The sequence below is a fragment of the Dermacentor variabilis genome, chromosome 6, assembly GCF_050947875.1.
Source record: "Dermacentor variabilis isolate Ectoservices chromosome 6, ASM5094787v1, whole genome shotgun sequence".
Classification (NCBI taxonomy): Eukaryota; Metazoa; Arthropoda; class Arachnida; order Ixodida; family Ixodidae; genus Dermacentor; species Dermacentor variabilis.
In genome coordinates this window covers 57,672,625-57,685,679 of record NC_134573.1, presented here as the reverse complement: position 1 = coordinate 57,685,679, position 13,055 = coordinate 57,672,625, and the positions used below count along the sequence as shown (strand labels likewise).

The window sequence follows — 13,055 nt, the reverse complement described above, 5'->3', positions numbered from 1 at the left end:
ATTTTTAACAGGCACCAAATACAGGAAAGGCAACAGCTCCACCTTCTTCCTTTTTATCATCAAAAAAGGCGATTGACTTGCCAGTGCTTTACGATGCTCCACGTAATACTTTTTTTTATTCTTGATTAGTACATTCATTTAAAATTTCAGCCAAAACGTGAAAAAAATCTAAACAGATCACATGAATTATGTGCAATTACAGAGGAGAGATAGTGGAGATCTACCTGGAGACGACGGTGTTACAAAAAAAATTCTATTTCCACAGTATTATTTGACATTCAAAAACCCCACTGCAGTCCATTCGCACTTACTTGAAGTGATGATGATGGTTGCGGCAAAGAGGACGTGCAGCCCAACACCTTGGTCCACACATACCCGCACACACCCGTGAAATTTCTGCAACATAACGCGCGAAACGCTATTATTATTTTTTTGTTTGTCGTTTTTCGTTTAAAAGTGATAATATTGAGCTTGGCCAAAAGGGCAGAGTGCAGGTGTAAACCACATGACACAATAAAAGTGCTGAGTGCTGGAGATGCGCAAGTGTCTTTTTTAACCTCTTTCTTCGGGAAAAATAAACATAGACAAACTTTTCTTTACGCCGGACCCCAAGCCACTTCAATTTTCTAAAGTAACGCATACCTGCAGTATCACGAGCAAACGTTCTCATTACATATCTATATCATACGCCATGGAGTTACGGTTATATTTTCGGACGATGCACAAGGACAACTTAGTTGCAGAAAACTTCCAAGAATATTATAGAGATTGAAAAACTTGATGCTTTGCTTAAAAGGGTATTATGCACTTCTTGCCACTCCAGCTAGTGCCTGTTTATTTTTTTCATAGTAAACCTTGAGTGACTAATTGACAGCTTCCACATGAAGGCAGGTACAGTAAACAGCAAAAGTTTGCGGGATGTGCGAGCGCGTGGCAAAGCGACCCTCCTCCCCTTCTAGCGGTGAAGCCCCGGTGTCGAGGCCGACGCCTGCACGCATGCGCGTCCCTCCGATACTGCAAGCGTGCATGTTTCCGCGCTTCCTCTTTGCGCGCCGATCCGAATGTAGGCGCGAGGTAGCCCACTTGCGATATGCGCCGTGGCGGCTCCGAGGGGCAGAACTTCGTTTAGTATACAACGGAAATCAATTGTCCATTTTTGTCTTGCCGGTCTCCTTCTATATAGCGCGTCGTCTGCCACGCTCTTCTGCGGTAGAACGCACCGTTCGTAAAAAGAAATAAACAACGAAAATTGACCACGAGAAGGTGCAGCCCAGAAAAAGAAAAATGACTAGTTGCGTTCGCCACCGGGCCGGCCCTATGCGTCAGCGCACGTGACTCGACAAAAAGCGGCCGCAAGTTCATGCTTCTAAACACGTTTTACCCAGTTTCCCCTGTCGAAGCCGCCACAGCGCATATCGCAAGAGGGCTACCTCGCGGCTGCATTCGTGTATCGCCGGTGCGCAAGGAGGAAGCGCGGAAATATGCACGCTTGCAGTCTGGGAGGGAAGCGCATGCGTGTAGGCGTCGGTCTCGACACCAGGGGTCACCGCTAGAAGGGGAGGAGGGTCGCTTTGCCACGCGCTCGCACATCCCGCAAACTTTTTCTGTTGACTGTACATCTATAAGTGACTCCTTGTACCTGAGCTCTTGCTTTAAGCAAGCTTTAGGAGATTGACTCAAGCTAAAGGAACGCCTTCTTCTGCTCCCAAGTGTACTCAGTTGTTGCTGTTGTATGTACGCTTAAACTAAACGGTGCTGGCATTCTCGATTCCTGACATATCTATGAGAATAATGACACTATAAACAGATGTTTTGGGACGAAAATGTGTTCTCTCGCAAAAAAACAAATATCTGATATCGCGCAATAGCACGCATAACTGCATGCTGTTCAATATATATATATATATATATATATATATATATATATATATATATATATATATATATATATATATATATATTCAGCAATAATTACTTGCCTCACAGAAGCGCCTAAATGTTCTTTTAAACTTGAAACGATCGCTGATAAACATTTTTTCTATGCGGACATCGCGTACGCACACTGTTAAAAAAGGCAGTTTATTCACAAATTTTAAACAGTATTGATTGCCGCACTGCCACCGTATATTCTTCAAGGAAAATATTACTCAGAATTTATGTCCGCAGGTGCACTCACTATAACTTTCACTGCTACAGGTAAAAAAGGTAACGGGTCAATATCAAAGACTTTCTACCTGCTTTTATTGTATTAGGTTGTAGAAGTTCTTAATTCTGTGTAATATATGACACACCTTTCGGTAAGAGGATAAACTGAAACGGGGTATCAGATTTGAACGACACATTTTTGTTGAAATTAAGGGCTTGAATTAAAACCAGGCGTATAAGCGCTGGTACGACAGGGAAATATAAGGTGAATTTTTAAAGAATGAAAGGATATCAAAGGTTCTCTTCTATTCAAACATTTTGAGAAGAATATTTGTTTTGTGTATTTCCAATTTGTCGGACGAAACTGATGTGTTGGCAAAGGTTTTCTATTGGTTTAATGTTAGCCGGAATTCTGAATAATGTTTCGGAACTATCCACATGTCCAAGTAGTAAATAACAGTTCTCCGAGTGACAAGAAATTTCTTTGCAATGCTACATTACATGCACATTTACGGAGAAACTACGAGGTCTGTGCAGAACTTCGCGAATTTCGTTGAACTATAGGAAAACTCTAAAAATAATACAGACGTATCTTGTACATATCTGTCACAGCGTCTTCAAGAAATTTTGTGTGCACACACCGAAATTATTTGTGCTTAAATTATTTGTACGAGCTGTAGTACAACTACAAAGAATGCCTCACCGGTTAGCCCGCCAGTAAACATTATCTTTAAAGCTTCAGTAGCTGTTGTGATAAATTAATCCGTGCAAATACATTAGCGTTATTTAGCGTAATCTTGGCCGGTAGAAATAGTGAAGCTCGTGCATACGTCGATACATGTGAAATTCCTTGTTGAATTTGAAAAAAAAACAGAAGTCGCACTTTCGACCGAAAGGCGAAGCATCGATTGCGACAACAAATTAGTGGGAAGCTATACGAAGTAAAGATAATAGTTTTAGGGGCCGTATATACTTGTAAACAGAGGAATAATAACTAAATTAACAAGCATGTTGGCACGCGCGCACACGCAAACACGAACTCATCTGACTCGATGACCGCAGAAACTCGCTGTCAAAAGGCTGGCATGAGGAAACGCGGCAGCAGCAGCGAGCGAACTGACATTCGTGTTGTATCTCGTTTCAACGAAAAGTGAGCGCCGAAAACACCAACACGCAGAAAGCTACGAGCCGCCAGTGAGCCGCCAGGCTATGTGCCTCTAACGCAGATCGCTCTCAAGGTACGGCCGCGCCACCGCGCACAGCCGCCACATGCGCAGTTGTAAGTGGAGTAGAACGCCGCACCCTCTCGCCCCTGCCGTCAGTGCGTCACAACGGTGGGTGCCCCACGCGCGATAGAAGACGGTGCGCGCTTCCTCCCCGTTTTCTTCTCTTTCCCGCGGGCGCGAATAAGCCCCGATTGTAGGCTACCCTCGCGCGCCTTCACACGTACAAACAGGGTAGGGTGCGCGGCGACAGTCTTAAATCCCTTGGACTTTATACAGAACCTCACGACGACGGCGGAAATGCGCTTCGTGTGTCCGTAGAATTGCTATCGCAATAAAAGCAATCTAAAGTTACATAATAGCTGTACCAATGACTAAGTCTGGCTTATCCTTCGCAGATAAAGGAGAACACTATTCAAACAAAACTTCTTAACGATGGCGATATTTCCAATGAAGATAACCTAGATTCAACCTAGTCTGCGGCCTTTGATTGGTCCTGGGAGTGCTGTTTGCCATCAGTTTTTTTTTTAAAGAGGAGATAATAGTCATCAGGAAATTGTATCTTGTGATGATTCAAAATGTAGCATAAGTAATAATTAGGTAAAGAATGCGCATTTGGAGAGGACAACAGTGGGTGTTCCACAAATTCACATGTGTCAACGTTCAAAGAAACTTTTCAGCCGATACCGATACCAGTTATTCTTGGAGGTCCATTTCACTAAACTTATACACTTTCCGTTAGGCACCCCAGAATCCCTTCTCGGTGTAGCCGTCTGTAATACATTAGTGTCGCCGGGAAGTGTTGTTTAGCCAACCTCCAAAAAATTTCAAATCAGGCCTTTCAAAATTCGTTTGTCCCGTATGATGTCCGGAGAATTAGCTGCAACGATCCGGAACCGGACAATTTAGAAAGCAACGTAGCTTCCCGACTGTATTTCCCCAGTTAAGCGATCTTTTCCCAAGGGCGTCGCATCATTTCTCATTCCGTCTTACGCATAACACAAATGGCAAACAACTTTCCTCTAACTTATTTGGAAGAACTAGCTATGGTAACCTCTCGCCGTGGTTTGCAATGCTCTCGAGTGCGTCGTGAGTGCAATACACGTCCTTCAACAGCGACAACAGTGACGTCGACGTGTGGAGCTGCGCGGAAATACGAAATGGTCAAAGCACAGAAAGAAACACACGACAGGACGGTTCGGTCCGTTTGCTTCCCGACTCACAAACGACATTCCCTCGCACAATATCGCTTAAATGCGCTGCTTCAACTTAGCAATGCAAAGAAAAAAAAACAGCCGCACTTGCAGCGATCCGTTTCCGGATGGTACCTAGTTTTCTTTTCAGAGGTCACAGCGCGTCCGCGCGGTCAACTATTCAAGCAGCAGCCCCTTCCACTCGAAGACATGTCAAAAGGCAAATCGGACTTTTCTTCCTCGTTGGGTTTTTCTGGCCAGCCTCCACACAACTCGCTGATGCTGCTCACGTATTCGGTGCGTCGAGGCCTCATTGGGCTACCTTGAATGCTTAGGTATTTTGCGCGGCTCCGTTGCTGCTTAGGCCACGCATTGTGCCTTTACATTCTCTGCTAGTGAAGTGATATGCATCTCTGTGAGAAAGCGCACTTACCGGGGGCAACCAGGAACTGAGAATCTGCAGCAGTGTCCTGCACATCGGAATGAGCACCATGAAGCAACTGAAGTTGATCACTGCCGCTGTTGCTCGGGACAAGCAGAGGCCTACCTGCGCGAAAGAAGTTGAGCACGTTTTGTGAGCACACCGTACAGGTCACACAAGCACACCTATGCCGCTGTTATTTAATGCATACGCGGCATGAGATACTTATTATATAGACTAACAAAAATGTCGCACCTCAGTATGCTCTTAAATTCGAATATGCTTCTAGTTCAAAGTTTATCATTTTCTTGTTTGTGATTACTCAAGACCGACTTGTCAGGCACTAAAACTGTGTGTTTCAGGAGACTAAAACTGTCCCTTAAAACCTCGTACTAGAGAAAATAAAGACAACGAAATAGGTACTAAAAGTGGTTTCAAACCACGACCTGCTTTCTGTATTGAAAATGTGCAGCCCATTTTAATGCAAGAAAACTGACGTAGCGGTTATTTGTGAGGTCTGAAAGGTAGCTACCATATTTTTGAAGCAAACTAAGCCAATCATATTAGTTAACAATTATTGACGAATCACAATACATTCTTATTTTCGAAACTTTTTAGGTTGGTGCGTTCGTCGGACATTGAAAGTTAGCACAAGCAAACGAGTTCCTTGAAAACTACAAAAATGAAAAATATCTACCCTTTGCCTAAAGCCTTGGATCTCAATCACTTACCGAGGTTGCCTTGGTAAGCTCGAATACTATGTTGTTGGTACCTTCGTGGTACCGTAACCAATAGCATAATCTGGAACTAGCATATTTCTTCCTTACGTGATTTAACTTTCTAAAAACTTTGCCTTCTCAGACACAATTGAGAACATGCTCCCTTTAAAATTAGACTAATCACTTACACTTCTTTCATCCGTCCTAAACTAGGATATCAATTTAAGATACGGAATTTTTACACTGAAGCTAACATTGGTATATTCGGTATGATTAATCCCCTACTTAAGCTTCTATTTTACTAAATAATGCCAAATAGTCTCTTTCTCCGCAGGTGACTATCGACCACATACTTTGCTACTGTCCTCAATACAGCGCGCACCGGCTGTCATTAGCGACCGCGTTGGCACGCCATTGGGTTCGACGTTGGGCGCGACGTTGGGCGCGACGTTGAGCGCGACGTTGAGCGCGACGTTGGGCGCGACGTTGGGCGCATGTGATTTTCGCGGTGTTTTCTTAGTGGTGAACGATTTCTCGTTAGCATGTAGGCTTGAGTTCCGTGCCCTGCCTGTTCCCACCAAATGGATCCTCGCGTAAGGAAAGCGAAGCAACAGCACTGCATTGCACCTCACTGCAAGCCTGGCTACTTGTCGTCAAGGAAGACGGGAAGCGTGTCACCTTGTTTTCTGTGCCAAAGCACCCCGAACGTTTTAAAACGTGGTGGCGGGCTGTCTCCCGGGCTGACAAATTTCTCGACGGAAAATCGGCCTTCTGTGAGCTTCACTTCCACGAACAATAATACACTGTGTGGCACTTCGCGCACGTGGTTCACGCACGTGGTTCGTGATTCGCCTTGATCGACCCGTGTTTCGAAGCGACGCAGTGCGAACAATTTAGCCAAATGCTCCATCGCACAACTCCAAGGCAGCCGCCCTCACCAATGCTGTTTACAGGGCAGAAGTTTTATATCCGTCAGAACAGCTGAATTAATGCTGACATCACCGGAAAACACTTTCACTGCTTCAGTGTGAAGCAAGTAAGACGCGACCGCTTGATGGATCTGGTGCCTTTTGTCCAGCTTACCAAGTTAAACCTCGTTGGCTGCGAGGTTTAAAGGCTGGGATGCGGCAGGAGCGGGGACAGGAGGAATGGCAGATCCAGAGGCAAGAGGACTTATCTGGGTTTCCAGTTTGGCGAGATGTTGATGAAGGGCGGCAGCTTATTTCCGGGCTGATGTAGCTTCTGCTTTGGCCGCCGCTGCCTCCTCCTGGGATTTCGCAAGGGCGTGTTGTAGATTGGGAGTCGCTGTCATGGATGGCATGTGCTTGTGAGAAGAGACGGGAGTGTCCCAGGCTTGCTTGTGTTGGTTGAGCGACAACTGGGGAAAATTGTCCATCAATTCTTGATGCCCGTTTGTGGGTGGCTCGGCTGTTTCCGTGTCTGGTGAAGGTTTCGTCCCTTGCACGATCCCGTGCCGGTAAGGTGGGGGCCCTCGCACAGAAAGAATTAGGCGTGCAAGGAGGTTCTTGTTGCGGATGTTGTATTCCACAGCGGGGGCAAAGATTGGTCTTGGGGCTTGGGCATACGTCATGACGGTGACCCGGTTGTCTGCAATTTGTACAGGCTTCCGGACTGCCGCGGTATTGGGTGCAGCGGTGGATAACTCCCATGTATTTGATTGAGTTCGGGACTGCGCTTGCGTCGAAGGTGATTAGGATGGAGTGCGTCTTTCCCATGCGTCGGGCTGCTAATATGGTGTGCTCTGTATTTCTTCTGACCAGGTCTTGGTAGAGTTGCATTGGGGTCTCGTTGTCATAGACGTTTGTGGTGACTCCTCTGGTAGCCCCCGGTGGGGGTGCCACGTAGGTTTCGCACGGGTAGGTTCGGTCACCAATGGTGAGGGAGGTCAGCGTCTTCAGAGTATCGGCTGTTGGGAAATGTGTTGCTGCCATGGTGAAAGTATTGTTGGTCGGGTGGATGCGCAGGCAGAAGTCCTCCGGTAGAGTGATTTGGAGCTGGGTCTGCACTGCCTTTCTGAGTCGAGGTGTTGGGATGTCTAGGAGTCGCACTTCACCTCGCGGGCGAACGACCACTGTAATAGCGTTGGGTGGGAGTGGGGGCAGTTGCTTGCTGCGTTGCACTATGAGGCGAGCCTCCTTGGTCGCAGTTGGTAGGCGGGCGGGCGTCTTGCCGCTGCTGGTTGCGGCTGCTGCGTAGGGCACCGCGTTCCTGGCGTTCGGATTTGCTGCCTCGGAAGTAGCGTTGTCCAAGAGTTGAGGTGGTTTCGGCAAACTGGCCGGTCGGGAGGCATAAGCTGTAGGGGCGTAGCCAGGGGGGGGGGGGGAGGGCTTATGGGGCTTCAGACCCCCCCCCCCCGCCGAAGTTGTTTCGTGATGTCCATGCACCGCCGACCAAATCAACCCCCGGCGCCGGAAATCATTCTGGATTTTGTCTAGAACGACTTTTCACGCTCGAAAAGCCATTTCACCGCAAAAATTGCGAACTCGGGTTGGATTTTGCGGCAACGCCCATGCACCTGGAGTAATATAACGCAAGCAGCCCCATCCGAGCACGAAGTTTCAAGGATGTTTTGATGGAGAACTGGGCGAACGGGCTCGCCGCGGCATCTCGCGGAGGCCGCGGTTTCTACACTCTATCATGGAATCCACGGCGCGCGTGGATGTCAATTCCGAAACATTATGGGTATAAAGTTCTCATAAACTTTTCATGTGAAAGGTCCATTGACATTTCCGAACGTGTGCTTTAGATTCTCAATTGCGGAACTTTGTAAGTTTAATGTTCCCATAAATATTTGACGCCAAAGGTTCATTACCTATTCCAAAGTTGTATATCGGGCCATACAACGAGACAAGCCAAATCAACACACTATAAGACAAGTTGACAAAGCCCGCAGCGAGGCCCGATGAGACGGAGCGTTGTGGTGGTTCATTGGTGCCGTCATGTCACATAAAAAAATATCAACATTTGTTTTCACCTGCGCCAAAGCATCCAGTGAAGACACTAAAGCCAGCCAAGGTAACTACGTTCATATTTATTTTTTCTACTTTGAATTTTAATCGCAAGGACACATTGAGCCTCTTCTAGTTTTTTTTTCTCGTTCCCCTACTTGCGGGCTGCCAGAACCAGCGGGTAGGGGATGCGCTTTTTCTCCTGTTGCCTCGACCACCGCGCGGCGCACTTCGGTGCGTGTTTGGTTTTCTCTGGCCGAGTGCAGTTTCGCCTGGCAGAGTTTTGGACGCTTTCTAGCTAGCAGATGAGAAAAAGAAATAATGGTCACTCCCCACCATCACTGTGGGGACTCGACGGATTGCACCACGTTTGCTTGACCACAACCTCTCCCGAAAGTCTTGTCTCGCCGGTGTGGGATACCGAGCAGTATGCGCATGGTTCTTGGTGTACCAAGCGTCTCGTGTTTTCTTCAATATTCCTTTAATAGCCACATTAGTTGCCCAAAGTAGGCATTCGATTGCGACCAACATACTTTCCTTTGCGTCTTTTTTTTTCCTTACGGTGCCCCGCCCCACAAAAGAAAAAGAAAACGTTGTTACAGTGCAGCGAATTGTCGCATGTTGAAAGTTCTATTTTGTTACTTCTTTTGCGGAAAGTAATGGGCCAAGGGACGCTTCAGCTGCCGGATACTCTTATTATATTATTGCGATAGCAATTATATGGACACTCTAGGCGCATTCCTGCAGTCGCCGTCATGTTCCGCATAAAGTCCAAGTGCGATAACACCGTGACCGCGCGCCGCATGCTGTATGTGCGAGTGAAAGCGTGTGGGGGGGGGGGAAATGGGTGAGCCGACGTTGGTGGCTCAGTCTTGTGTGCGCAAGGGAGAAAAGTGAGGAGCAAGCGCGCCGCCTTCTGTCGCGAGTGATACATCGGGGAGGGGGGGGGGGGTGGATGGAATGGGGGCGGGACCTAGGATTCTGTGAATCTGTGATTTTGCAACATGTTTATTTGCCTTGTTTGACCCATTATATACCGTGACTTTTTCTTAGATACGTAAATTTATCGGAGACTTATACGTATGTTTAGATATATTGTTGCGAGGTTTTGTGCTTACGTGCAGTGAACTTTGTTTCCAGTGGCACTTTTTTGCCCTTTATCAAGCTGTATTTTCGCATTTGTATATTCCATTGTATCTTCGCATTTCCAAAGTACAAGGGCGAGTCAAATTAAAGTGAGCCCAGTCACCCTGCGCAATTATGGTTCTGTTCATTATCTGCAAGGCCTGCGCGTAGCACACAGGCATCTCTCATTTACAAAAGTGAAACGCAGGTGTGAGCATAAATGTTCTTTAATGCGCTCATAAACTGGGTTGAACATGGTTGCGTGACGTAATGGACGCTCCAGAAGTTGATCAGCGTGATGCCGTGAGGTTTTTGACAGCTGAAGGTGCTTCCCAAAAAGAAATTAGTCACCGTACGACTGCCGTGTACATTGAACATTTCATTTCATTGGCCACTGTGAAGCGTTAGAACAAACGGTTCAAAGAAGGACGCGAAAGTTGTAAAGACGATCACAGACCGGACCAAAGCCATCGTGCAATCACCCCTAACAAAATTGCAAAGGTTGATTAGCTGATGACACAAGAACGGAGGATAAGCATCGATGCACTGTCACAGCGTGTGAACATCAGTCACGGTTCGGTTCACCGTCACCGTTCACACAAGAATTCATGAACATCTCGGTTATCGGTTCTTGTGTGCACAATGGATGCCCAAGAATCTGAACCACCGCCAGAATACGGAGAAATTCGGCGCTGCCTCTACTCATCTGATCAGGTATCACAATAAGGGTGACGATTTCTTGTCTGCAATTGTGATCGGAGACGAACCGTCATGTCACTACTACGAGCCTAAAACACGACGGCAAAGCTTACAATGGAAACATTCGAATTCACCCCGCCCAAAGAAAGCAAAGGCCGTCATTTCTGCCGGAAAGGTGTCGTTGATTTTTATTTTTCGATCGTCAGGGGCCATTAGTGATAGAATTTGCTAAATCTTGAGATACTATCAATTGTTTCCGATATTGTGAAACGCCGGATCGGCTGCGTGTCGCAATCAAGAACAAACTACGTGAAAAATTGACGAATGGGGTCATCTTGTTCCACGACAATGCCCGTCCCAACGTCGCTGAGGTGGTTAATACAAAACTGGCAAAGTTCAAGTGGGAAGCGCTGCAACATCCGCCATACACTTCAGACCTGTCGCCTTGTGACTTCCACATTTTGGGGCACCTGAAGAAACAGCTCAAGGGAACCAGATTCGTGCCGCACGATGACGTGAAAGAGTCCGTTGGAGACTTTTCAAAGCAGCAACCCAAGGAATTTTATGAGACGGGAATCGCGCTACTCGTTACTCAATGGGACAAAAGTTTAAATGCTCATGGAGACTACTTTTAAATAAAGTACCCCGATTGCCATATATTCGCATTGGCTCTCTTTCATTTGACTCACCCTCGTATATTATGCAGAACTCCTGCTCTTTATACGTGCTCTCTGTTGCGACTATAATTTCAATGAAACGTAACCTCGCGATACTCACGATACACGACTGGTGACAGCTGCTCCTGCGTAACATTGGAACAAATGACAGCGTCATTGAGATCTTCCACTGGCCGTTGCATATATACGAGAATGTAAACAAGGATCTTGAATGACAAAGTTTCATTAACATTTTTGTCCTCAACTTGTTAATTTCATGGCCTTTACATTTTTCATATGAGCGCCATGCACTGCTTTGCTGGTTTCCAACTGATGTAGTTCCAAAGTTCGTGTGATATTTTTCTTTACTTACAAAATAGACAAAAAACATGGAAGCATTGGCATCAGTTATGTTGGGAACAATTTTCGGCACACACGAGTATTATATTTTATGAAAAAATACATATTTTACTTGTATTGACAGTGCGTAGCGATCAAGAATTCGTTTGTAGCATCTTTGGCAATGGCAATGAAGTTATTATTCATGTATTTGATCCCTAGGCAAATTGTTTAAGAGAAAGCTTTAGCTCGGGCCCAACTCCGACGCGGCCTATCCAGATACATGTAAAACGCAGAAATGCTTTTTTGAGATAACTTCTGAATCGTTTTAATGAAATTTGTAGCATTTGAGAGAGGAAGGTAAATTCTAGTGCCTGTTGGAAGCCGAATTTTGATTTAGGGCCCGAACTTTGTTTAAAATAGTTTGAAATATTCGAAATTCCGAAAAAAAATAGAAGCATGAAGTTTACAAATTAATAGCTCTGCATTAAGAACAGACATCCCGGTTCTGTAAACGGCATCCATTACGCCATTTAAAGCGAACAAATTCGATATGTCTATTTGTATCTTATGTGAATTGGTTATGTTATGTACAAAGGTTCTGCATAAGCCGTATTTCCATAAGACTTAATTTCTTTAGATACATGTGTAACATCAATTTTGTCCGCTGTAGATGTACTATTTTGTGCAATTCACATAATTGTGATATCAATTTTCATTGCTCATTTACAGAGTTGTAAACTTCACTGTTTCGTTTTCTGAAAATTTTTGATTTTTGCCACTTTTCAATAAAACATTGACGGCTTAAATCTAAAATTCGAAACAAACAATCACTAGAATATAAGTTTTTCTTTTAAATGCAACAAACCTCATCAAATTTGGTGATGTGGTTGCCTAGAAAAACGAATTCGCCTTCTACATGTATTTAGATAGGAGCATCAGACCTAATGTTTCGTTTCCTCTTAGGAGGAGGCCGAGCTGCATTGTGAGCCGCCCCCCGCCCCCCCCCCGAGCGAGATTTCTGGCTACGCCACTGATAGGCTGTATGTGAAACAGGTGTCCAATCGTCTGACTGGAGCTCTTGTGCGGTTACGGTGTGGCCTTCAACCGTTACTTCTATGTTAACGGCTGACGTCGCCGGCGGTACCGGCGGAGTGGCGGAGTCCGAGTGAGGCTTAGCTCGGCGGCTGATCGTCTCCATGTGGGAAACGAGCGCTTCGCGGCAAGCCTACTGCTCCCGGCGGCGCACACTCTATTTCTATTTTCTGACCTCATAAGGGACGTCATGGAGGCATTGTTTTGTTTCTGAATTAATTGCCGTTCGATATCCTGCAACCGCCAGTGGTAGAAGCGGCGGTGTCCGGAGGAGGTATAGGGAGTTTCCTCACCCTGATAATACCGTGAATGACTAAACTAACTTTTATTGGGCCAACCTTTGCCCATGAAAGCAGGCTGCACTCATTGCACAACGATAGCGGCAAACATAGTCGGCGATCGAAGGTTTCAGAATAATCGCTAGTGGTTGCGGCTCTTCCAGAAAGTACTACACGAGCGGCTTCGCGCATA

At 46.0% G+C, this 13,055-nt stretch overlaps 1 protein-coding gene across 1 annotated transcript in view; it reads right to left on the bottom strand.

Annotated features, from left to right (window-relative positions):
- Nucleotides 1-13,055, bottom strand: part of LOC142584799 (NADPH oxidase 4-like) — a 236,538-nt gene that overhangs the window by 73,668 nt on the left and 149,815 nt on the right. The window contains exons 3-4 of the mRNA XM_075695072.1: nucleotides 4,995-5,108; nucleotides 312-396 (exon numbers count right to left, since the gene is read on the bottom strand). Of these exons, the coding sequence (XP_075551187.1) occupies nucleotides 312-396; nucleotides 4,995-5,108 (199 nt within the window). The remainder of the gene's footprint in view (nucleotides 1-311; nucleotides 397-4,994; nucleotides 5,109-13,055) is intronic.